Genomic DNA, 26,317 nt, shown 5'->3' on the forward strand with positions numbered 1-26,317 from the left:
CCCATTAGCAAAAGTCAGCTGCCATTAAATATTCATCTATTAAGTACTCAAAAGCCTTTAAGGGGTTGCATTTTGTTGTGTGATGTATTTAGTGAGCCAGTCCTGGATGTTGGCTGAGAATAGGAAGAGATACAGGGAAAGATTTGGGAATGGGGGTGGTGACTGGGGACTGGATTGGGGCATGGGCTCCTCCATAGCCGGCATCCCGCAGGGAGCACGGCAGCTCCCAGCACTGTGTCCGGAGGGCTGTTCGCAGCCCTGGATTCCAGCTGGCTGAAATACTTCAGTAGTGGAAGCTCCCAGGGATGGATGAAAGCAGAACAGAGATGGGGTCTGTCCTCCAACGCAAGGAAAACGTTGGGGAGGGAGGACAAGGGTCAGTGTGGGGGAGGCTGAAGGGGGGCTGGAGTCACGGCGGGGGGACTGGGGTGAGGACCTGCCCCCGGGGCTGTGAGCAGTAGTGGTGCTGAGTCTGCTGAGACAAGAGGCTGAGCCAGAGGGGTTTTTCATGGGGCTCTGCAAAGGAATTGCAGCCTGGTTCCCTAAGGAAGCAAAGCTATGTCAGCAGGCTGTCTGTGCCCGCCTGTCTCTCGCCTCCAGTGAGTCTTGAATCTATCAGCTTGTTTCCGCCACAGCTGATAAAGCGGTGGAGGCCTCCGAGATAATGGGATCCAGCTGGTTTTTTGACTCTAGGTGACTGGCTTAATGAGAGGGGCCTGCAAAGACATCCCCCCCCCTCCTCCCCAGGAAGGAGTCCATACGCTGCCCTGTAACTAACTGACAGACAGGCCGTGCAGAGAGCTGTTGGAAACTGGGCTTCATTAGTTCTGCTGCTCGCAGGACGGCTTTAGGATTTGGGGGAGGAGGAATCCTGAAGTTTTAATGGTGTATCCAGTGTAGACCTCATGCTGACACCCTTCAAATAGGATATTGTTAACGCTGTCAAATGTGTCTGGTCGCAGTGCCTTGGGGAATCCAGCACTGGTCCAGACAAACATATTTTCTTTGCCTTTTTAACTAACTAGCTTGGGGACATCCTGTTTTCGGGCCTTCTGAGCTGCCAATCAACACCTTTGCTGGTCTGAGGCACAGGACACGTACCGTGTGCCTCCCAGAGGCAAGGGGAGAGGGAGCTCCTGGGGGGGATGGCTCCAGAGGGTGCCACTTTGGGACTGGGTAACACCAGACCTGAGGAAGGGTGCAGCTGGGTCCTGGTGTGACCCTGCACCAGTGGGTACAGCAAGCTCTGATGGCAGGTTTCCCTCCAGAGTAGAGGATAAGGATCATTCCACAGCCCACTGTGCCCTCCTAATAGCGGCGATGTCCTGGGAGGTAGGTTTTTATCAGAGAGCCGAACTGGGAATCAGATGTGGTTCAATCCCCACACACTGGGCTTATCTCCGTCTTATCTTTGACAACTGAAAATCAAACCTTCCAAGTCAGACTTAAGGGTAATTTGCGTGGGGTTTCTTCCAGAGTCTGCAGATGTCCTGAGGCAATAGCCCTAGGGAAGAGAAATTGCAATGTTTGCCTTACCTATCTATTTATGGCAAACCCAACGTCGGGGCTGCCTGCTCGTTTCACGCTAATCTGCTCAGTTTACGCTGCTGCCAAATTTCCGCCCCGTCACACCAGCGTGTTAGAGGATCCAGGGAGCTGCCACAGGAATTAGGTCAGGTTTGCAGGGAGGGACGAGCACTTTGCTTGTTAGTCACAAACGAGAACAACGGGACAAATGTGCTGCCAGAGCCGGCGGCACAAATGGCGGGAGGTGACCGGCTGCCTGCCCATGCGTGCCCTCCAGCAAAACGTGCGTGCTGCCGACAGAGCCGTTTTGCGTGGAAGCACGCTTGGGTGATGGGATGAAATGCACAAGCCAAATGCTTTCTCAGTGCCATCGCTGTACAGGAGTTGCTAAGTTTTCCTGATCCCCCCCACCCCCGAGCTGCTCTGTTGCCCAGCCCTCTCTTTGGATATCGCAGCACAACACAGTGTTTCTCCCTCCCAGCCCCATGATGGGAGAAGGGAGGTTTGGGAATCGGGACACGTGGCTTCTTGTATTAGCTTTCTGCATCGTTGACCTAGCACCTCGTGTCTCCAAATCTTTCTGCATTGAGGAGAAAACATTGCCAAGACAAGAGGTGAACGAAGTGCTAGGTTTTGTGGCTGGATGTTGAGTTGGTTTAGAAATTGTGCAGGCAGCGCTGTTTACAGGTGGCACCTTGGCATGTTCGGAGACCCCTTATATCCCTACTCCTGTGTCAGTCATGGCAGAGAACAGGCAAAAGGGATGTGGATGGGAAGACACAGGGAGGACTGGCTGAAATACGTAGCTGCAAAGCTGCATGGAGGGAGTCTATTGTGAGTTGTACTGGTTATATCTGAAAACTTCCTCCCAGCTTTTGCTGCTGCCTTCCCCGAGGCATGAGAATCTGTGCAAGCCTCGCAGTCCCAGACATCATTTTGGTGCCCTTCGGTTTTGCCTTATCTGTGTAGTACTCAAGTTTGTATAATACATGGGATTGCCTCCCAGAGGAGCTTTCAGTGCTACAGCTCTAGAGCACTTTGATTTCCTTGTACATCAGGCAGGGCAAAAATGCAAAGCCTTGATTTTACAGCAAACAGCACAGAGCATTATGTGAGGGGTCAAGTCATTTTATGGATTGCCACAAACTGACGCCAAAAGAGGAAAAAGACCTAGAGTCGCTACTGATAGCAGAAAAGCTTTTTAGTCGTGTCAGTAGGAGCAGGACGGCAGGTAGTATTTCTCCAGTGCAGCATGGGCTTCCGAGAAAAAGACTTTTGAGATCTCCAAGAGGAGATTTTTTATGGAAGGATGTGCAGAAAGCAAAAAGCAATCTGAAGGGTTGTTTTCAAGCACATTAACTCCCCACCTCGCAGGAGGGCGATCTCCCTGCTCGTTTCCCAGAGCATGTGTAATGGCAGAAATCCCTGCTGCTCCCTTCGGGCAGTGGGGCACTGTGGACGTGCAGTTGCTTGCACAGCTCTTCTCTGCAGGTGGAAGCTTGTTCTTCCTTACAGAGGTGTTTTGTCGCTGAACTGTTAATGGTTTCAGCTTTCACAGGTTGGTTGGGAAAGTCCCCATTTCCACCAAGTGACACCAGGCAGTGGTGGCTCAGCAGGAGCCAAGGGAGGGAGCAGCCGAAGGAGAGCTGCAGCGAGCAGCTCCCTTGCAAAGCCACGGAGCCACGATGCCTCTTTTCCTTCGTGCGTGCGGTCACACATATACCTTGCTGCAGACACCGCAGTGTTTTCATGCAGTCCCACCAGCACGGAGTGGGCACGGCAGCTCGCAGGACCTCGGGACCCCATGCAGACCCGGACATGGCACCGTGTGTCGGCGTGTTGAGCCACGCTCGGTCCCGGACATCCAGACGCAGGCAGGGGCTCGGAAATGTTCCCGACACCTGCGCTTACACTGCGTTGGGGGTCCGACTCCTCAGCGCCGGTTGCTGCTAGATAGGAGAAACAGCCCTTCCCGCTGCCTAATTTTAGCTTTCCACCTTGAGGCCCCTCGTTGCCGGTTGCCATGGTAATCCCTCAGCATCAGTGCTGCCGCAGGCTTTCTCGCCCGCAGATGCCTTGGAAATGTCTCTTTTTCCTCCTTGTTCCCCAGGAAGCAACAGCTGAGGCAGAAGCAGAAGCAGTGCGTGTGGCTCGCTGCGCTGTCGGTTCAGGTCTTCTGCTTGGCGCTTGCCCGTTCACATGCAAGAACTCTTCATCCATGAGTTTACACTTCCCGGCCCCCCAAAAGCAGTGTGCGTTCCCATCCCAATTCGGCAGACGGTCTGGGCTATGCGTACGTGACGCTGCCCGGCCACCCTGAGTTTCTGGCCCGTGAGCCGTGGTGAGCAGCTTTCTCCGTGGTCTTTGCCCAAGAAGATGTCTGGGGAGGTCGTTGCCTCTGTGGCGGCCGTGGGGTGAAGAATCAGGAGTGCCCCTGTGCCGTGGCAGACGCTCCGGAATCCAGGCGCTCCTGCCCTGGCTTTGTGCTCGCTGCTTTTACACCTTCCTGCTTGCTCTCCGGGCAGCAGAGGAGTTATTAAAAGCATTGCCCAAACAGGGAGAGCTTGGGCATCTTACCCAAGGCAGAAGAGAGGAACTGCCTTGTCACGGCTTGCAGTGTAAATGCCACCGTGCAGCAATTAATAACGAGTCTCTGCCCTTTCCCTTCCGCCTGCCTGAGCGCTCTGTGCACAGGGACAAGTGACAGTTCCCAAGCCCACGGTGACAGAAAAGGCAATGACAGCTCACAGGGAGGAAGCAGTGTAAAAACCGTGATGCCAGTCCCCGAATCCTGAAATTAATTTAAGGGCAATGACACTGAAACACTGTGGAGTCTTTTCTCTGTGTGACCTTGCATTTAAACTTTTGCAGTTCATGTTTTCAAGCTTTTACATGGTACGTGCGAGGATGAGCTCTTTAATATTGAAGTGGCAGCTGCTGTCCCCGCTTACTCGCATGACTCCAGCAGATGGAGCTTTATAAAGAGCAAACATGACAGGGTCCAAGGTAAGATCAGAATATCTCTCACAAGAAACTAGTTCAGCTAGTAGCACCTGGGAGCTTGCCAGAGAATCAGGAGAGAAGATTATAAAGCCTCAATCACAGACCCCCACCGTACTCATCCATTCATCCACCGCCATCTCCGTTACACTCCCAGTTCCGCACAGGAGACTCGGACATTTGCCGGGAAGGTGGCTGGGAGCAGCTAGAAAGAGCTCCCACCCTGCGGTATGCCGTGAACCACCTTAGAGCTGTGTGGCCGTACCAAGTGGTAGCGGTGGCAACCGCTAACTTCATCTGTGTGCAGGCTGGCGGAGGAAAATGTTTCTGGCTCTTGCAGGAGGTGAAGGCAGGATCTGCAGCAGCAGCTAGTATCGCCTGGCAGAAGAGCGCACCTCGACCTGCAAAGCAGCAGCAATGGGTCAGGTTGCAGGTGCCGGGTAGGGTACATGTAGGGCCATGTAGGGCAGTAGACGTGATGTCTGGTGAAGGAAGGAGGTGAGGATCTCGGGGATTTTGGGAGGGGGGCATACGAGTGGAAGGGGCTATGGTTTGTAGGTTGTAGGTGGAGAAAGTACAGTTTGTGGGGCGAGCATTACAAGAGTGGAGGGCACAGGGGGCTGAGTTACTGCTCTGGGAATTGGGGTGGATGCTGAGAGCTGCTTTTACTAAAGGTGGAGCCAGCACCCAGCCTGATAACTCCTGCCACGGCTGCTGCTGCCGGGAGGGAGGATGAGCATGCTGAGTCTGAGAAACCCTGTGCCAGAGTGAGAGGGCAGGCAGGCAGAGCCTGATTCTTTTCTTTCTCTGGCAAACCCCCAGGGTGGAGACGGCCGTGCCGGGACGTGGCAACCAGCTCCGACCCACTGCCAGCCTAGGACAGCTTAAAACAACAAAAAGCAGCAACTGGCAAACCATATTGCTTTGATTAATAAGAAAAATCAGAGTAACGTGGCCCTCTAGCCTGGCAGGAGGCTGTTCTGGCGGTGTCACCCTGCCAGCATCCCCACCCCAGGTCCCAGTGGGAGAGCTGCGGGATGGCTCCTGGGCTCTGGCAGTACAGGGAGGGAGCTGTGGCCAGGACGGCCGCGTCACAGGCCTGGTTTCCAGCAAACTGTCGAGGGGAGAAGAGTCTTGCAACCCAAGCTCGGTCCCTGCGGACACCTGCCGAGGCCGGCTGCGGTTGTAGCAGTGCTGTAATTCTCAGGCCAGGAGGCAAGAGCGAGGTTTGGCATCGGTGGGCACAGCTGGGAGCTTGCTGCTGGTGGTCCTGCCTGGCCATGGGTAAGGAGAGGCAGAGTACTGCCATCTATTGCCAGGCACCTGGATTACAGACCTTGGTGGGTGGCAGTTCAAAGCCGTGTCTAGCTCTTTTTTGTTTTTTCTGGTCTTTGGCTCAGTGAAGGGATGGGCCTGTTGTTCCAAACCCTTTAAATGGATCAGCACTTAGGTGTCTACAGTGCATTTTAGGTGTGTGAGTGCCCTAGTTAGACTCCAGCCTGGGAGAATTTGGTTTTTTCTTTGTGCTTTTTGCAAAATGAGTTATTCTTCCTTTCCTGCCCTAAGTTGTGTGAGGTCGCTTTGTGCGGTGAAGCGCTCGCGTTGCTCCATCCCACCCCAGAAGCGCCTAGATCATTTACCCCAGCCCTCCACCAGAAGGCAACTAAAGAGAGGTGGATGCGGCAGAAGGGGCAGAGTGTCTTTCATAGCTCAGAAACGATATGTGAAACGAGGACGAAAGAGCAATGGGAGGACAGTCTGACTGTCTTCATGGGGTGAGCAGGCCTGGGACACTGCACATTTCTGAGCTAAGACTGGTGGGTCTGAATACTATATTTTTATTTTACAGGATAAGCAGCAAGATAGGAACATTTGCAGAGAGTAAGAAAGGTGTTTGTCGTTATGTGAACCTGGAGGGAATCCTGTAGTCCTTTGAAAAGACCTTCTTGGGCTTGATGACTGTGCAGTAGGCCGGCAGACAAAATATTCTGAAGACCAGGGCAAGGTCATTCAGGAAATGATCTGACTGTCACTGTGGGCTGCTCAGTAAAGACAGCAACTCACTGTGAAACTGTGGTTTAAAAGCAAAACAAAAAACCCCAAATTAGGATAAAGAAGCAATAGGAGAAAAAAATGTGCTCAGCATTTGTTGTTAAATGTATCAATAATGCTTGCTCCTCAGGCAAATTCTGCTCCTTTTTGATCACCTACTTTCAAAAGTATATAATGGAGGTACAAAGATACCACAAATGAGCAGAGGTTAAGAATAATACTCGGATGAGAAGGTAAAAAAACGCTTTGTGTATTAGACAAAAGAGTCACAGCAGATGTGATTGACCTATCCCACTGGTTATTTTACATTCCTCAATCTTCCGTCTCTGATACAAAACTGTTGAGGAAGCCAATTGGCTAGCCTGAACCAGATACTTAACGTACAGGTGGAAAATGTTAGATGAAATGAGAGTCACAAAGGAAATTAATGACAAAGCAGGGAATTAAACCAGGGTGTCCCAACTCTGAACCCCTGGAACCGTCTTCTCTTTTAAAAGCCTAAGGAAAAAAGGGATTAAACTGATAAAAGTAAATGGTGGTTTTATTGAAAACATGATTAACCTGTGGAAATCTTCCCTGCTAAGTGTCACCAGTTTGGGAAGGCAGTGGGACTCAAAAAAAAGGATTTGACAGTTACGTGAACAACAAGAATACTTGTGATGACTTTGGCTAGGAGAAAACTTTAAAGCATATAAATTGTGCTGCAGGGCATAAGTCAACTGCTGGCTGTCAGGGACCAGAAGAAATTTTCTCAGAGAAGGTTACTGTATAATTATCTATGACAGTGTTTCTTCCTTTGAAGTGTTTAATCTTGACCAGTGGAGGCAAGGTAATGGGTCATATAGTTTTGTGAAGTTTTTTTGTGACAGGGGCATTACTGGTGCCCGATGGCAATTTCTTCTGCCTGTTTGGTATCACACCTTTCTCCAGGGTTATGTTCACCTTCTTCTTAAATGTCTCGAGCAAAGACATTTCTGCTCCCTACCCTCCATGAAAAAAATTTTGAAGATGGCAGCCCTTGGCATGAGCAAATTATTCTTGCCATTCATGCTAGACTTTCTCTTGCTCATGTTTGCTTCAGTTGTCCTAGGTGATTGTCTGGGAATGACCTCAAGGAAGCCCTCTCTTGCTGGGGCTGTAGCCCTAGCTCTTGTGTCTGTTCCTGGTTATTGTCTGAGCTGTCCATCTATTGCAGTCATGTCTCTCTTGTTCTGTAATCTGTTCCTTCCACCCTGGTGCTCTTCGGTCCAGTCTACAAGTTAAATGTGTTATTTCTTAAAGCTGTTGTGCTGCTCTTCCTGGTAACTTGTTGTATTTTGTGTCTCTTACTTTGTATCTTGCAGGAAGAGCCAAGGAGCAAATCCAAGATCTGTGCCAATGTTTTCTGCGGAGCTGGGCGGGAGTGTGCAGTGACTGAGAAGGGAGAGCCAACCTGCCTCTGCATTGAGGTACGAGGGCAGCACAGGTTCTGCGTCAGGGACAGGCATCACCACCATGACCCCCCGGCTGGGTTTTGGTCGCTGGAAGGATCTCATGATGGGATGAGGCTACGGCTGTTTTGGAGCAGCTGCAAATTCACACTGGCTCTTCAAACAGGAGGGCCTTTCCCAGTGTGGTGTGGGGGAAGAGCCCTGTAGGGTAGATATTGTCTGGGGCTTGCAGCTGTGCTGCTCGCACAACTGCCTAGGGTCTTCACACTCACAGGAGACTTGGCTGGAGGTCTTTTGTTGGGAAAGCCCAGTAGGGTATTGATATGCAGCTAGCTTTGGAGAGCACTCTAGGGAGTGGTCTGCGAGCTCCAAGAAAGCCTGCCCTCACTGGCATCTTGTTTGAGGAGGTTACAAGCACCCTACTAAAAATCAGCTTTTGTAAAATGGAAATAATTGTGGTAGAGTGCTGTGAGGATGAATAGCTCCATCCAGCAGGGAGCCAGAGATGATTAGAAGAGTCTTTCCCAGCTGTAGAGACACACTGTCTCCCTACTCTCCTCTGCCCTTCTTTCAAACCATTCCTGCCTGGCTCCTGGGAATGGGCATGTGGCTTTTTGTTCCCGCTTCCCTCAGAGCCTGCAGCTCTGACGTGGCCAGCCTGGGGACTGGAGAGTGAAATGCCCCGTTAGCAGGAAGAGAGTCTGTCACCCTGGGTAGGCTTGGCCAGACTGAAAGGGATGGGAGAAGGAAGCCCACAGCCTGAACAGTGGCACTGGAGAACTCTCCCTCTGCTGTAGGCTGTGCTGTTTGCTCCTGGCTGATGGCTTATTCTGCATTCAGTTACAGAAAGGTGGAGCAGAGTCTACAAAAAGATGCAACAGAGCTGAGCAAGCAGAGGTGCACAGAACAGATTCACAGAAACACCTCCGGGCAGGCATGTCCATGGCACATAGAGCAGCAGTTGCAGGATTACGCTCAGTATTTATGCTGGGCACTGATTTTCTCTGCTGGACTCTGCTTTTGGGAAGGCTCCTGTTGTGGTGGCAGTGACAGAGGCTGGGATAAAGCAAAGCCTTTGAACCCACACCCACAGACTTCCCTGTGCAGGTTTTTCCGGGGTGACGATGGGTGGGTTCAGCCTGTTCCAAACACCTTTTGGGCAAGGAGGCTGTGCCAAGGGCTTCTGTTGAGTTGGGCTGATGCTGGGACTCACCTGCCTCCCTCTAGCTGTCCCGAAGAGGCAGGTAAAATGCTGTCTTCTCTGGCTTCTCTCACAGCAATGCAAACCTCACAAGAGGCCTGTGTGCGGTAGCAATGGCAAGACGTACCTGAACCACTGTGAGTTGCACCGTGATGCCTGCCTCACTGGCTCCAAGATCCAGGTGGATTACGATGGCCACTGTAAAGGTAACCCCGGCGATGAGGGCCAGCTACGCTGTAAGGGAGGGAGAGTCGGAAGCCGAGCATGATAACAAGGCAAGGCAGAGGCTTCACCAGCCAGGACCTTGTCCCACAGTAGCGGAGCGGGATAAACAGGGCAAGCCTGGGAACGATGGCCAGGTTCAACCAAGAGTCCAGATCACCAGGCAAGTTTGTGGTGATGAAGTAGGCCTGAAGTCAAGCCACAAAATGAGGTCTGGTGACGGTAACCAGAATTGGGCACAGGCCAGTAATTGCCAGACAAGTCTGTAGTGATGCGGTCTATAGCAGGTCTGAGATCAAGGTGGGAAGACAGTCACCAGGTCAGGGCCTAGATCAACAGGGTCTATGGCAGGTATGGGAATGGTTGCGACAGAGCTGGAGACAGGCATACCTACAACGTAATCCCAGCCAAGGTCTAGGGGCCGAGACATCAGCTGAAACGGAGCCCCTGGGCTCATGGGTAGAGAGTGTGGATGGAGGCCCTCATTAGTGTACTCAGAACCCTGACACCTTGGCTGTGGTGGGATCTTGGAGCTATTGTCTCCCTGGGATGCTGGATGGGGACACTCGGGACAGCAGGGCAACTTCTTGCTCCTGCCTGCCTCTCTCTGAGCTCGTGGATTCAGCCAGGCAGGTGTCTCAGTCTACCTGCTGAGGAAAGGTCAGACTCTCAGGATAAACCCCCAAAGCCCATACGACCATCCATGTTCATGAGGGACCTCAAGAACTTCAGGAGCAAGGATTTTGTCTCAATGGTAGGGCTGTTTAACTCACCCCCACACCAGCCGCACAGTAAAAAAAAGTGTTTCCTTATGTTCAGACAGAATTTCATGTGTATAAATATGTGCCCACTGCCTCTTGCCCTGTCACTGGACACCATGGTGAAGAGTCTGGCTCAGTCTTCTTCATTCCCTCCCATCAGATTTATAAACATTGATGAGATTGCCCCTGAGCCTTCTCTTCTTCAGGCTAAACAGTCCTCAGTCTCCCCTCGGGGCGACAGATGTTCCAGGCCCTCATGTTTCTGAAGACTCCCAGGTTCCTCTGCTCTTGCCCAAGTGACACCCAGGGTGGGAAGAGGTTCGTATTGCTTCATGTTGCATCAGAAATGTCCTCTTCTGTCTTTCATTAACAGAAAAGAAGTCTGAGAATCCAGCTGCAAGTCCAGGTGAGTCCATCTCCTTGCATGGCTGGGTCCTCTGTATGCATTTGGGAAAAGAGATGGGGAGGAAGGTCTGCTGGGGGAGTTGCACAGCTCTGTGTCAAAGTCATACCTCTGCACTGGCTGTAGCAGAATCTGAGTTGATACATCAGCTGAAATGTGATTGCCCAGCTCTTTACTCCTGGGTAACCTTTCAGAGCTCATACATCTCCTGGGCTCTTCACTGTGCTGGGATGTCTCAGGGACTCTGAGCACGTACAAGGTGCAATGAAACCCAGTTTGCCCCTAGGGACACAAGCTGTGTTATCACAGCCTGAGGGGAGAGACGCACTTTTGCAGACTTCATTGGGGATCTAAGACACGATAACTGTGGAGCTATGTCCCCAACTCCAAGAGCACTCTTTTGAAAGGAGACTTTGCTTCAGGAGTGATTAACCGATGGGTGCAGGGCAGAGAGGCAGCACTATATAATGAAGGGCATTGTCTGGGGAGTCAGGAGGTGTAGCTGAACCACCTCTCCCATCAGCCAACAAGTCTCTTTGATGCCCTGTGCCTGGTTTCTCCCCTTACGCATTGCCTCGTGTACTTGGACTGGATTTTGGGGTCATGGCCTGTGCTTCATCAGGGGATCCTTTTCCCATCCATGGCCTCTAACTGCTGGAGCTGTATAATTGTCAGCTTCAGCTTCCCAGGACAGGGAAGCTGAGTGGAAACCCGCATACAGGCTTAAGGGAAAGGACCGTGTCAGGGCATGGCCACCACCTCAAAGCGGTTTCAAGGAAGTTCAACATTAAACATGCAGAATCCCTACGGGTTTTTATTTCATCTGTCTGTCCGGTCGTGATTGTAGTCACTGGATTCGGAAGGAGATCCTTGGTATGTCTAGGCAACACAAATGCTCACTGACTCCCCTTCTGGCTTGATTGACCTCTGGGTGGCTATGATGACTCACAGAAGCCAGAAGACCTAGGCTTTCAGTTCTGCTTCTAAATACGTTGTTCAGTATTAGCACACAAGGCGATACCCGCCTAGAGAAATCTGTGACTATGGAGAGCGCTGTGAACAAGCCCAACTTAGCCCCCTCTCATATCCAATCAGAGTGGGCAAGTCAAAATCTCCTGAGATAGTAGGCTCTTAAAATTCAAGTCTTGGGGACAGCGGCTTGCTCAGTCTAGTCTTTGCCGTTGCAGAGGATGGAATTTTTGGTACTTGAGGGTTAACGGCTGAGTGCCTGTTCTGCACAACGTCGGGAAGCCTGGGGACACTGTCCAGGGCCAGTCAGTCACCTTCCTGCCTCAATCTGGAGACTCTTCACACCAAGACGAGTCAGCCCCGGGTTGTTATTCCACAAGCTTTGAGGGCTGGAAGGCAGGAGGTGTTTGGCAGGGGTGTCATTTTCTGGCTTTGCCACACGGTGTCACCCACAGCCCATCTGCCGTTTAGCACGTGGCACCTCTGCTTTGATCTGGCCCTGGAGCATCTCCAAGGACCAAGGACAGAGGGGCCTGCAACCTGCCATCAGGGCTGGCGCGCTGGGTTTTATTTCCAGTCGTTTCTCTGTGGTCTCCCTGCCAACTTCATTTCTCTCATCCTTGCTTTCTTTTTCTTCTGCTACACCTTCTCCCATGACAGTCGTCTGCTATCAGTCGGACAGGGACAAACTTCGTCGCCGTGTCATCCAGTGGCTGGAAGCTGAGATTATCCCAGACGGCTGGTTTTCCAAGGGCAGCAACTACAGCGAAGTCCTGGACAAGTATTTCAAGGCAAGTAGAGCAGTGCCTGCCTCAGAGGCCAGAGAACATTTCTTGCCCTGTCGCTGCAAAGCAGCTGCCATGTCTCCGGCCAGGAGGCTCCAGTGTGTGATGGGCCTGTGAAGCTGGGGGCCAGAAAGCTCTGGTATGTCCTACAGTATGATGTGTTACAGGCTGCCTGCAGCAGCTGCTGACGGAGCCACTGACATGGCTATGGGACAGCCCAGACCTGGAGCATCCCTGTGGATCTGACCTGCCCTGGAAGAAAGGAGGAGGACAGGCCAGGTGTGCCTGTGGCAGGGGAGAGGAGAACTGATCTCAGGGCACGAAAGATAGCCAGAGGAGAAAAGATGGGTGAAAGTGCTGGAAATGGAAGTAGAAGGAGCAGGAAGCTGGGGCAGGGGCTGCTGATTCTTTGTTCCAGACAGTCCCAAGGCCATGTTGAGGTGGGGATAGGGGACACTTGGGGGCTTCAAGCGGAGTATTTGCTTGCAAGGAGTAAGTATGACCCAGTTGTGGCCAAGAGCTGGCGGTTCCCTAGTGCTCTGCAGAGAGAGAGGAGCCAACCGTGTGTGTCAGGCCCTGCAATAATCCCGTTCGTCTTCCCTCCTCCCCGTCAGTCTGTCCCTCAGCCCATCCCCACCTCCTTTTGTAACCAGCAGATCACACGCTTCTCCCATGCTCCTGCCACATGCACTGCTTCGTCCCTCCCCCTCACGCCCAGCTCCTGATAAAGACTTCAAAGCATTCAGGATGGAGCTGGAGGAGCAGGTGGGGAAAGGGGGAGAGTGTTTAAATCATAAGCTGTCGACAGCAAGAGATTAATGGTGCCTGACAGGAGTTAGCGCTGCAAGCAAATTTGCCATGGCAATGGCACCCCCTGGTGAGACAGAGGAGCTGGTCCCTGCGCTCCAGAGAGCATCTTCGCCTTTGTAGCCATTAATGCTGCTCCGTCTGTGGAAACCCACTTGTGGCCCACTGCCTCAGGCACCCCCGCCGGCACCCGAAAGCTGCAGCGTCCTGCAGAGCGGAGCTGCTCAGTCCCTCCTCCCGCAAACGTGCTGTCCCCAGCCGCCTTCACGGAGAGCCTCCCCAGACCATGGGCTTCGCTGAAATACATGAGCCAGCCACGGGCTTTCTCCACCGCCACGGCACAGCCCGGTCACCCCTGCCAGCCCCACGCCTGTTGGGGCGCTGGTGAAATCCCGTGGCCGCAGCTCAGAGGCAGACAGCCTCATGTTCCCTTTACTGTCCCCCTTTTTCTGGAGCACTGATCCCAGGCACAAGTGGGTGGAAGTTTCCATGACAAAGCCATACCTTTTCTCAGACCAAAGGGGGAATTTCCTTTTCTGTCAAGTGGTAATCCACCATATCAACAATCCTTAAAGCTTTGAAATACTTTTAAAGCAGAATTCAGAGCTTGGAACAACTTGGGACAAATCCAAGCAAAGCAAACTAAATTGGGTTCAAACACACACTAATGTTTGTCACCAGTGAGGGTCCACTGTCACTGGAGGAATTCTGCTGTGCCCAGTCCCGGGGCTCCGCGCGCCTGCCCTGCAAATGGCCTGATTCCTGCCCTGCAGGTAATAAACACTGGAGACAAAGATGACATGAAGCTTTTCCCTTTTCTCCTTGATGGGGAGGTTTGTAGATGTGTCATTAAGCTGTTTCCCTCCTGGAAGCCTGACTTGTGTGGATCACTGGGATGTGGGTTGTACGTCAGGCAGGCCATGACCTTGAAGGACATTATTTCAAGAGGAGTGAGGCTGGTAGTGGGAAGCTGCTGTTTTGGAGGGTCTCTGGGGGAACACATAAATGCAGACCATAGCATTGAAAGGCAAGAAAACTAACTGAACTGAGTCTGTGTCATTAAGGGAATGGCGGCCACTTTCACAAGAAATAGCGGGACAAGAGGTTTCAAAGTCTAGTAGAAGTTGAAACATGTTAGTGGAGCAGTTATACACAGGCTACAGCACACAGAGTAATTTTCCTAGCCCTACAGGTTTCTCCTGAACCACATAGAGGTAAAAACAGGGAGCGTCTCTTCCAGCATTCCTGGAAGCACGCGCGAGGAGACACAGTGACCTGCCCCAAGTCACACAGCAAGAATTAGCCAGCAGCAGTCTGTGTGCAGAATTCATTTTCCCCTCACTGCAATGCAGCTGTCTCTGAGGGGGCCCAGCAGTTCCTGCTGAGTGCCCAGCACTGTGATATGACATCTCCAAACAGGAGAGCAAAATGCAATTACTTCTTTGGGAGTACAGCCAGGATTCGGGGCTAAAAATCCTGCTTTTCAGTGCCATGAGTCCTGTCAAGACCTTAAGAAGTTGGTGGCAATGCGTTGTGCTGTTGCATTAAATTGTTCCTTCTTTGGGATCAGCAGAAAATTGCTTCCTGTGATTTTCCCTTTTGTCACTGTCACAGTCTAGGCACAGCTTTGGATTTGCACATATTGGAAAGCTGACACCTCCTTGAATGCAACTGGTCTGCTTTAAGGCAGGAGGTATATAAGAAGGCTAAGAGCTGGCTGGAACAAAGAGAAGAAATGGGGTTAGAGCCATAAATCAAGCAGCAGGAGGTGAATGAGAGGCAGTGTAGCTTATCAGTGAGAACAAGGCTAGCATCGTGTCTCCCAGTTTTGATGCTAGTATGAATATGTTGCTGCTTTTCTCTGAGCCTCTGTCCTTTGTGCAAAACAGGGATGATGCAACCTGTTTCACTGAAGCTTCAAACACGCTAAGTACATATGGAAGGGGGAGAAGAAAGGGGTACCCTGAACCGGTAAATCAGACCCTTTCACATCCTCCCATCTTCCCCTACAGAGCTTTGACGATGGTGATTCTCGCTTGGACTCCACTGAATTCCTGAAGTTCGTGGAGCAGAATGAGACTGCTGTCAACATCACCACCTACATGGACCAGGAGACCAACAAGCTGCTCAGGTGGGCAGTGGACAGGATGCCAGAAGGAGGGCCAGGGGGCCAGATGCGGTAGAAGGGGGCATGAAAATCCACTCATGGAAAATAATAACAGTTAGGGCTTGCACTGACAAATATAACTGTGCATGAAGTGACTTTTCACTTAATTAGGTGTGAATACCACCAAAAGGAGCAGAAGGAGCAGTCCCACCCCTACCCTTCACATTAGCCATGTATTCCAACCTTCTTTTGCCTTACATCTTATAGGTGTGCAGCCAGAAGGTGAGTTGGGTGACAGAAAATTTGTCTTCTTTTTTATTTCCTAATAAATCAGCTTTCCAGTGGACCTCACTCACCTTTTGCCTGATAGCTAGATCCAGCGCAAGGAAGATGGTGGGAAAACACAGCTCATGGGCAGCCTGCAGTTAGAGCTGGTGCAAGCATTGCATGAAAATGTCGTTTGAGAGGTTTCCCTTTTTCTGTGTGTCTGCCACTGTGTGAAACAATGAGGAGAACAGGCTGCTTGTGGTTAGCTGTGCTTGCATCTCTACTTGTGTGACAGCATGTAGATGTCAACAGGGTCCTATTCCTGCGGTTCCGAATATCCCCCCACTTCCCGGCCCTTTGCCAGACAGGGAGTATTTTGTGACTATTTTTCTTTTGTCTGTATCCATTGAGGTTTCCGTACAGAAGCATTTTCTGCCAGGCATCTCAGAACCTTCCTAGTTATTACTGGTTTTACTCATCTGTGCTCTGAAGCCAACAGAGCAGGGACCAGCCTAGTTCAGCGCCGTGCAGAACATGCCTCTGTGTTTCCTTTCAGGGGACTCTGCGTAGATGCCCTCATCGAGCTGTCAGATGAAAATGCTGACTGGAAGCTCAGCTTCAATGAATTTCTCAAGTGCCTCAGCCCATCCTTCAACCCACCAGAGAAAAGTAGGAACTCCTTACTTGTATTGGGGAACCAGAGGGGTCCTGGGAAGGGAGGAAAGAAAAGAGACCAGCTTTGGGCCAGACATTGGATGCTGTAACTCCACTCCCAGAGATAATGTTGATATATGCTACCTCCCATCTGACAGCACCCCTTGTCCCTGCATTGTCAGAAGTACTGCTTTTTCTGTCCCAGAGCTCCCACAGCTCTTGTGATGAAAAACATTTGGATCTGAGAAGCAAGGGCGTAGGTTAAATGGATGTGGTATGCTTGGAAGGTCAACGCATGTATTTAGCAGTGTGGAGATGAATCATGTGAGGAGTTCATGTCTGGATAACTTAGGAAATTCAGACCAGACCAAAGTCCTGCTACGCTCTGCCTTTCACACAGAGACCCTCCCTGATGAACATCTCAAAGTTCACTATCCTTCCAAATCCTGCTTAGTGCTACAGTTCACGTGGAAGCAGCTTAGTGTTCTGCTGACCAGGCGTGCCTAGCCATTCATCTAATTGTCCCCTCAGGGGGTGCTGGTCCAAAGGTGCCAGACTTACATCCCACTGCGGTGGCACCAAGGAGCAGACAGAGGCTATGCTTCGTAGGGAATATTAAGGTGAACTCTCTGTTGCCTGTTTCAGTGGGAAGCGAGGGATGCTGCACCTCCCCTGGAAAACACGGTCAGCTGGTTTTCACTTAACACCATACAGGCCCTTGAGTGCTCTGGGGGCCTCGACTTAAACGTATAATAGAGCTTTGAGGAGAAATGTGAGCTGAAATGAGAAACCTTTTTTTTTTCCTTTCTTTCTTAGGGCTACAGCAAATACACAAATCATTTCCCCAACTTCTCCCCACCCAGAACAGCAATTGTTTCAGAGTAACCAAAACTTTCACTTTGGGGGTTCTCTTCTATGTATAACAGATTAGGATATACAAACAAATCCAATATTGAGTTTTCATTTGGAATTGAGAAATTGAAATGTGTTCTTCTGAGGAAGTAAAATGAAGTGTTTGACTTTCTCAAATTATGTTTTGGCTGAGTTCACACACCAAATTCAGCATGAATGTTTTAGTCATAATGAAACTTTTGGTGGTTAGGGGAAGGAAGGCCTCCCCCAAAACTGTGTACCTCTTCTCTCTCTCAAGGCTTCTCCAAAGTATGTTGTCTTTAGTCTGCTCGCTATCTCACAACCACTGCCCTTGTTTTGTGCCTCTCTAGAGTGTGCCCTGGAAGATGAAACCTATGAGGATGGAGCAGAGACCCAGGTGGAGTGCAACCGCTGCGTCTGTGCCTGTGGGAACTGGGTGTGCACTGCAATGACATGCGAGGGTCCGTATGCTCTCCAGACAATTACTGTACTTGGTTTTGTACAAAAAGGGGTTTTGCTTTTTATCTTTCGAGGGCACCAGCTATCCAGATTTCTTCTCTCTCCAGCTTTTCCTCAGCTTCCCTATGGGTGGATTCTGCATCACCTTCCCCATGCTCCGTGTTGGCCAAACCCAAGCTGGTTCTGTTCTAGAGGCCAGAAAGTGTGTAACTGGGTTGGGGCAATGCTGCTGGGGTTTGTAGTTTGGATTGGTGTAATGAAAATTCAGCACCAAATCTTCCAGGCCAGAGCTACTCTGCATGCAGCTGGCTTGGGGCATGCACACACCAAACAGGTCACTGTCTGCAGCCATACATGTAGGTGTAAGCAAGTCAGCTTTCCTGTATGTGTGTCAGTATCCTCACTGTATCTGTCTTTATGGTATCTGTAAAGCAGGAGCTAGGGTCCTGTCTTGCCCCACAGGGGAGATAGGAGACTTCATCCAGTAATGCCAAGAAAGCACTTTAGCTTCTTGCCATAAAAACTGTAGAAGAAAATAATGGTGATGGAGGTGAAGGGAGGTGGTGATCATAGTAAGGCAGGGTTGTTAGTCTGTCTGTTCTGCCTTTGGAAGGCCTTTCTTCAACTTTCACAGCCATGTTACAATTGTGAGAAGTCGCGGTGGGGTTGTGAACATCGGCTCTCCGTTTTGCCTTCTCACAGATGGTCCAGGGCCAGTGCAAAGCCAGCTTTCCCCTGCCTTGGGAAATGTATGGGTCCTTTTCAAGGAGCCATGTCCACTCTCCCAGCACTGCGCTGCATTTTACTGGCCTTCTTCCCTAGAAACCAGGCCTTTGCTTGAGCTTTGTTTTCAGTGCTGTGCAGGAGCTGTCAGCACTACGTTAGTTCAGATCTATAGCCAGTAGTTTGGGCAGAGGAGAGAGGGGAATGGCAAGAGGTACGTACAGAGTTTTTCACATTTATCTGGCCTTCTGCAGCAGAGGCTTTGGGATCACCTCAGCCCAGACTTGGCTGTGGCAGCAGAAGCTCACCTCAGAAAAGATAACTGTAATACTGATAGAGCTGCCAGAGGAGCTGTGAGTAGGTCTCAGAGGTTAAGCAACCAAATGAGGCGCTCTTTTTGTTGCCTCCCCAGAAACAACCTTCAAAGTTGCTATGCAACACCCAGTCTTGCTGTCTACTTTGTTCCCTGCATCTATGGCAGAAGCATGCAATGGGACAATTCCTTGACTTTCTGCCCATGTCAGAGCAGCAGAGGGGTTAGAGGCTATTGTTAGAGGGATAATGAAACCAAAGACTCAGATTAGATACATCAGCAAGCTGCATCTCCACTGAGCTAAATTACCTCTTCATTAGGTGTCAGTTATTGTACTTGGATAGTACTGAGCTTCCATTTGTTCCCTACAAGAGGCCAAGATGTTTGAACTAATTATAGGTGCTTCTTTTAAATAATATGCAGCCTCTGCCATGTGGTTTTATTATTTATCACATGGGAGGGAGAGGTGGGGACAGTCTGGATACCCAGGTTCTGAAGTCCCAGGCAGCCACAAGGCCCATTCTCTTTCTAGGAAGCCAACCCACACCTTCCTCCAGCAAAGTCTTCCTAAGCTTGAGGTGTGCTGTGGCCGACCTGCCTCTTTTTGTTCTACGTGGTTCAGCCTCTGAAATTTGCATCCCTTATTTGCGATAACGCTGAACTCCCTTTCTGTTTGCAGGGAAGAATGAGAAGGTGCCTGCTCAGAGACAGCGACCTGATCAAGACTTGACTGAGGAGGAGCTGGCTAGATACGTTCAGGAACTGCAGAAGCATCAGGTTAGCATGAGGCTGGGAAGGTCTGCTTGCACTAAGCGTCTCCTTGCTTAGAGGGGTTCCCTCTGCTTCTGTCACTTGGAGACTTCTGGTAGAAGGGGGAGCACAGTAAAGGGGGATCTCTGTTGCCTGTGGGGACAAATGCAGGTGTGAGGCTTTGAGGTGTAAGCCAGTGTCGGCGCTGCTTGTGGATGGACCAAAGGTTTCAGGGCACTGCCAGCTCCTGTGTCAGTGCGGAGCTTCACTTCTGTAACTCTCTTTCTCCAGGAGACGGCCGAGAAGACCAAGAGAATGAGCACCAAGGAGATGTAAGGGGCCTCCACACCGGAGGAGCCCAGGAGGATGGGCCCAACCTGCCACCCTGTCCTCCAGTGCTGATCTCAGTATGCACAAGTGTCTGCTACAGTTGCCCAGTCACAGATATTTACATTGTATAGCGATGGGTTATTTGTTTTGTAATACACAGAGAATGGGGCCAGGAAAGGGGAGCAGAGCCCACCTGTTCAGGGAGCTTTACTGCTGGGGCCTTGGAAGGCTGGGAGGGACTTACAGCAGCCTCTGGGACCCTTTCCCAGAGCAGACAGCTGCTCCCTCCAAGAGCTAACAGGGTTTTCTTGTTCCCCTGGATCTGGGGAAAGGACGGAGGTCAGTGCTGGATAGAAAAGGGGGTCTTCAATCAATACAATTGTCAGCACCGCCCTTGGCTGCAGAAATACAGGCCCGGCAGTTTTGTGGCTGAGCACGTGTGCTGCAGGGCATCATTAGCCAAGGACCTTGCCCTGCTTACCCTCCCCTTTGGTTCAAGCTCCTCAAAGCTGGTCAGCCTGGTGTGACACCTGGAAGTCGTGGTGCCATGCTGCTGGCATGAGTCCAGCACGTTCCTCCTTGCTTTCCACCGGACTGTCCCCAGCAGCTCCTCCAGTACATTGTGGGCTCCAACACAACATGGTTCCTTTTGACCTCATCTCACTCTTACTCTCCCTGCCCCCTCCTTAGTGGTGCTAGCATATTCTTTTCTTATCACATTCACATGCTGACTCCCCCTTTTGTTTTGGTTTTTTTTTTTTTTATTACTTTATTTCCTATGGTAGTAATTCAGCTTTTGTATGTTTTGTAGCTCTAGATCTTTCAAGAAGACCCAGCCTGTGGGTTTTTGTTATTGACAGTGCTGTAATGCCCATGCACAGTTTGTATCGCACTGCGCTCGGCCACCGCAAACACCACAAGCAATTTGTGAGCCCTGCGCTACAGGGTATTTCTCAACTGGGGATAGCAGTGTCCCTCATGGGAAGAAGAGACAGGGCTGGATGTAATTAGTTTCACCAGGCACGGATTGACACTGCAGCTCTCTAGCTCTTGCTCCCTTAGCTAGCATTGACCATGTGCTCAAAGTCCGTGCTCATGCCTCTCTAAATTTCCCAGAGGGAAATGCCAAGTAGTCCAGAGACAGAGGGACCAGGCAATCCCATTAGCAGGGTATCTTAAAAGGCTTAACTACGTAAAAAACTGTTTAGTTGGAGTCAGGGCCGTTAGCCATCATCTTGGGCTTTCCATCTCCCTCTGGGGTAAGGCAGCAGCATTATTCTTTGATTCCAGGTCTGAGTTTGGAGTCAGGGCTGGAAGCCTCATTACTGACGCATTTCACGATGTCTTTGATCAGATGGTCTTTTACCAACCTCGCATCCCTTCACGGGTCATTTTTGTCTGACCCCTTTCTCAGAGCATCGGTCCTAGATATAAATGAAATGCTGTTCTGTTGACAATCACCTCTGTAGCCTCCAGCCCAGCTGATTTTCTCCTGCAGTTGTCGAATGTACTTCATACACTCACAGGCCTGAACCTCCAGCTTCTGCATTCCCTTCACGCCCCTGCTGTGCATCCCAAGCAGTTGCATGTACCCTGAGATGACTGCTTGTGACTTCCATCTTCCTGTTTGTGAGCAACTTCAGCAGTTGTTGCCAGGTGTCTTGCAGTCCCTAGTGCTTACTCAAGCAAAACTCCACATGCATCTGCAAAAGAATGTTCTGCTTGAGTGAAGATCAGCAGGACTTTTGTCCCAACCTTCCCCTTTTTGCACAGTGCTTTCCTTGGAGAGGAAGAATGAGCTGGTACCTAGCAAGCGTAGGAAAAGAAGAAAGCTTGGTCCCTCCTGTGGTCTCACCCGTGAGCCAGATTTGTTAAAAGCTGTCTGGTCTTTGAGCTGTTTTCCCCGATGTGAACCCAGAGGACTTCCATTGACTTTGGCACAGTGCCACATTTCCAGTGAGAATCATACTCTACCCTGCCATGCTTGGAGGTTTTGGCACAATACATGCAGAAGGGGGCCGGTTCTTCTCCCGTGAGGGTCTGGATTTGAGAAGCTGTCACCTGTGAAGGTGAGGGGAATGTAGACAATGCTACACTGGGACGGGGTCATTGTTTGTGTTCTGGTGGCACTGGATGAAGTGGTTGGTGGAATTAGGAGCACCCATAAGACGTAGCCTCGCTCCTCCCCAACAGTATGAGCAAAAAACAGCTTCATGTGCTGGATCTGGAGTCACAGGAACATTGTTAATAAATGTTTTGCTTTATTCCAACCCTGCTTTGAAAGGTAGTTTGTGCCTCCCAGCTCGCTTCCTTCCAGCTTGGATCATTAAAGTGCCTTAGAGAAAACACAACAGCTTGCCTTAAAGGCTTTCCCTGGATGGAGATAACATCTTATTGTCCAGTCAGGAAAATCTCCAACTGGGAGAAGCAGAGCATGTGCAGGAAGGGGAGGCTAATCCATGGCTGAAGGGCTTCTGTAGGCTGCATTACGCGATACGTTCTCTACTCCCCTTCCTGTCTCCTGTGGATGTGCGCTCTACAAGGATGGCTGCTGGGGACAGCTGGAGAGGTCGGTGCTGGCAGTTGAGGTTTACAGAGCTTGCGCTTGCACTGACGGCAGAGGGATGAGCTGCTGTCTCGGGCAAGGCAAGCTGAGCTCTCTGACAAGCCATACAACAGATCCTAGGATAGCCTGGGGCAGCGGGGTAGGAGTGCGGTGAACGTGCCTCCGCGGAAAGGGCTGCCACGTGCGGAGCCTTTTCCTCCTTGTGCCCTCAAAGGGAAACACAGCTGTGGAGAGCGATGCCGGCTCTAAGGGCTACGGTACCCAAAGGGGACCGAAACATCTCGCCTCCCCGCACCGAGGGGAAGGGCAACCGTTCGGTGAGCGATGCCCAGACTGTACCCTGCAGCAGGCTGGTCAGTCGCTAACTTCTGCTGGGTGACTTGGCTGCTGGGGAAGGAAGTGCTGAATTCCAGCCATTGCCCTCTGGGACAATTGCTGTACAGACTGCAAGGGGCAGGGAAGGCAGGTTTGGTTTTGGTTTGTTTTTTTTTTTCCAAAAAGCCAAATTTAAGCAACAAACAAAAAAGTCCCACTCCTCCCTCTATATTCCCTCCTGTACGTGTGTGAAATTTATCAGTATTCTGTAGGTTTCCTTAGTGCACTTATTTTACTTGATTTTGTAATTTTTTTGAAGCAGGGGGGTTTGGATATTACTGCCAAATAAATGAAACAAAATTTAAAAAATAACACGTGGATTTTTTTTATTTCTCACAAGCCATATACCTCATTTTCCTCTTAAAAAAAAACCAGCTATCTTTCTGCACACCCCATGATGGCATTGATACACAGATCTCGATGCATTTGACAAAAGTGAGACATGACTGTCTCTGTTTTATAGCTGGGGAAACCGAGGTACAGCAGAGAGGAGTGGGAAGTCGCAATCACGTGGCGAGCCAGCAGCAGAGATGCAGCCGGCAGCCATGACTTCTGCCTCCCAGCCACACACTCTTAACGATGAGAGTTTCCTTTCAGTATCCCCCGTTCGCTGCCCCAGCACACACTCCACCTGTGCCATTGGGAAGGAATAACCTAGCAGCTCTCCACGTGTAATGCGATCACACGATGAACGTGCGTTAAGGTAATGCTCCCGATGGAAAGGCAAACCATTGTAGAATGGGGAGAATACAGAGGGACGCAGGCGGTGAAGTACAGGGCAATCGCTCTGTCCCGTGTGGCATTGAGGGAGCCTCAGCTGGAGTACCTTCTGGTTTGGGCAGTGCCTTTCACAAAACGGGTGGATCAGGTGGAAAGAATGCAGAGGCAAGTAAAATAACTAAAGGCCTCAAAAACGTGACTTACAAGGACAGAGCAGAAGCCTTAGGCACAGTTAAGAAGGAAGGCTCTAACTGTTTTCAGGTGGAGACTGCTACCAAGACGAACATACCCATCTCGCTGTGGCAGATGGGACACTAGCTTCAGTTGCGGCAGCCAGGGCAGATCTAGATGAGACGTCAGGGAATGCTTTTGAATGTCAAGGTTAGCAAAGAACTGGAAGACGCTTCCGTGATATTTCACAGACTTCGTCCCTGTATGGGTTTTAAGAAAAGACTTGAGTAACAGCTATTGGGAGTAGACCAAGTATAGCTGATCCTACCCTAAGATGGGAGAACAGGGGGGTGACCCTCCTGAGGTCCCGTCTGTTTCTGATAGGACCTTACGAAGACAGGGCTGAATGGCTAATGTCACCTTTGCTGAACTGAATGATGAAATGTCCTTTAATGGTGTCGTGTAACAGGAGGATAATGTCTTACCATTCATCTCCCCCGTAACTGTAATGGACTTAGCAACTTCTACTACCATGAGCTCTTCTGTGCAAATGACAGTCCAACAGAAGAGAAGGCTGCACTCCTTTGTTTCACTTGGTACACTCCTTCCAAAGCTGTTAAAAAAAAAAACCAAAAACATTGCCTCTTACATGTTACTTTTCACACCAAATGGCCTCTTTAGCATGTACCAGCTGCTGCATAAACAGTCTTAACTGTGGCATTCCCAGCCCATTCACTGCTCAACTGTAAAGTGGGTCTGCTTTATTACTTTAATTTCTACTGCTAGAATTTCCCAGGATTTTAAGAAGGAACGAAAGGACTTGTCCACGAAGAATTTAGCTAGATGGCACTATACTTTGCCTTGTGCATCATGCATACTCACTGAAGCAAAATGACTTTGGGGTGGGAGAGAGGAAGATCAGGAAGGCTGTGGTCCACCTCTAGCAGAGGCCTGGCAAAACCTCTGACCTGTTTATGGAGTTAAGCACATACAAGTATTAACGAGTTGCTGCACTGTGTAACTACATGCACTTAGTCGCTTCACAATTCTCCAGCATTGTTAAGCTTCAAACTGAGAAATATGCTATTTACGTGGTTGATCAAGACTGAACTGCATTTGTAAGGTATTTATTAACTTTAATTCTGAAGATGAGAACAAACTAACCTATCATAAGACTCAGTTCCTGAAAAGAATGAACTGGTTCACAGGACACAACTTTGGGAGAGCACAGGCTCAGAGCACTGCAGGAGGCAAGAGCAAAATCCAGATGACCTTGCTCTTGTGCTTACATAAACCCTCCCACAAACTATCCCGATCCAGCTGAAACAGCGCAACCTTTATAGAGCGGGCAAAATTACATTGAAATAACTGTACGGGTACAGTGTCTGCTCTTACGTGGCTATCTCTGGGTTCACATCAGGGGTTGCATCTGTGAATCCGTAGAGACTTATGAAACAAATGAAACAAGTCTAACAGAAGGTGACCTTTTCATTCCCACCCACTATGGCACACCATTTCTTGAAGGCTGGGCACAGCCTTGACAACTCCCTGCTTATGGGAACGGGAGCTGTCACTTCAAAATATTTGTAGTGGTAAAATCCAGAGTTTGTAGGAGCGCCAAGGGAAGGACAAATGCACCATGGGTTTCGTCCACAGTATTCTGGACACCTTTGAACTCAGCATTGTTACTGCTTCACGCATTGTTTTTAAGCTCTTGGCTGGTACCAGCCAAGCGTGGTTGGTTTGCGTTTCTTCCACTCTAAGATGACAGAGATTTGGGGGTATATGAAGCGTTTTAAGTGAGTGGGAGATCGCCACTCCGTTCTTTCGGGTTCTTCTATGCATCATAAGGAAGCAAATCTGTTTCTTAAGCGCGGACTTTGTCAGGGCAAAAGTTCCCTTGGGCTGTGAATCTTCTCATTGTCGTGACACACGGCTGCTGCTTCTTCCAGTGGGCGATTACCGATTACACCGCTGTTAACCTGTGTCCAAAGGGCGATGAACTGGAATCCCAAATCCCGAGTTGCCTCTTCATATATGGTACAACCAGAGTCAGCTCCGTATCAATCCGTAACCTGCATCAGGCCCCTTCGCCTGACAAGACCCAACATGTTAAGTGGATTAACTGCTGCCAACGGCCTAGCTCACGATTAAAGCTGTCTTTTCACATCCGGACAAGGAGATACGCCGAGGTGCCTCTGAGAAGGCTCCTGTGGTTTGGTGCCCCACCAGCAGCAGGTCTGCAAGGACCAAAGCGGACAAAACCCCGCACAAAACCCACAAGGCCGGGACGCCACGGGCCAGGCCCCGCCGCCGGCAGTCACCACAGAGAGAGGCCTTGGGGTGCTGGGGGGGGACGGGGGGCGGGCAGAGCGCCTTTTCTCCGGGCTCTGAGGATGAGTGAAAAGGCGAGGAGGGAGGTTATTTTTTGATTTTCCCGTTCGAGGGACTCGGAGCTTTCGTGTCGCCCGACTCCAGCGGGGCGCGGGGGGTGCCCGCCTCCTCTCCACAGCCGCTGCCCCGCTCCGCCCTTCTCTCTCATGCTCGTTTCGGGGCCGCGGCTGGGCCCGCTCTCTTCGCCTCCCTCCCGCGGGCGCCCCGCAACCTGCATAAGAGCGCTCGCCCCTCTCCGGCCCCGCGTTGGGGGGGGGGGGGGGAGCCTCTCTTCACGCCTGAGGCGGGGGCGAACCCGGGATCGAGCATGGAGCCGTGGTGTACCCACAGAGGCGGGAGGAAGGGAGGGGGCTATTCAGATTCCGGGGTGGGGCGGGGCGGGGCGAGGCGTGGGAGCCCCCGGGGTGACGCAAGGGCGGCGGCGGCGGTGTGTGGGGACGGCGGTCGGTGCGAGCGGG

At 50.8% G+C, this 26,317-nt stretch overlaps 1 protein-coding gene across 1 annotated transcript in view; it reads left to right on the forward strand.

The window, feature by feature from the left end:
• FSTL1 (follistatin like 1) overlaps positions 1–22,886 on the forward strand; it is a 55,875-nt gene extending 32,989 nt beyond the window's left edge. Inside the window, exons 3-11 of the mRNA XM_030019839.1 lie at positions 7,923–8,027; positions 9,287–9,416; positions 10,567–10,599; positions 12,226–12,356; positions 15,170–15,288; positions 16,088–16,200; positions 17,409–17,519; positions 19,233–19,330; positions 19,595–22,886. Coding sequence (XP_029875699.1) covers positions 7,923–8,027; positions 9,287–9,416; positions 10,567–10,599; positions 12,226–12,356; positions 15,170–15,288; positions 16,088–16,200; positions 17,409–17,519; positions 19,233–19,330; positions 19,595–19,639 — 885 coding nt within the window. The 3' untranslated portion in view covers positions 19,640–22,886. The remainder of the gene's footprint in view (positions 1–7,922; positions 8,028–9,286; positions 9,417–10,566; positions 10,600–12,225; positions 12,357–15,169; positions 15,289–16,087; positions 16,201–17,408; positions 17,520–19,232; positions 19,331–19,594) is intronic.
• Positions 22,887–26,317: the final 3,431 nt, after the last annotated feature.

The sequence above is a fragment of the Aquila chrysaetos genome, chromosome 7, assembly GCF_900496995.4.
Source record: "Aquila chrysaetos chrysaetos chromosome 7, bAquChr1.4, whole genome shotgun sequence".
Lineage (NCBI taxonomy): Eukaryota > Metazoa > Chordata > Aves > Accipitriformes > Accipitridae > Aquila > Aquila chrysaetos.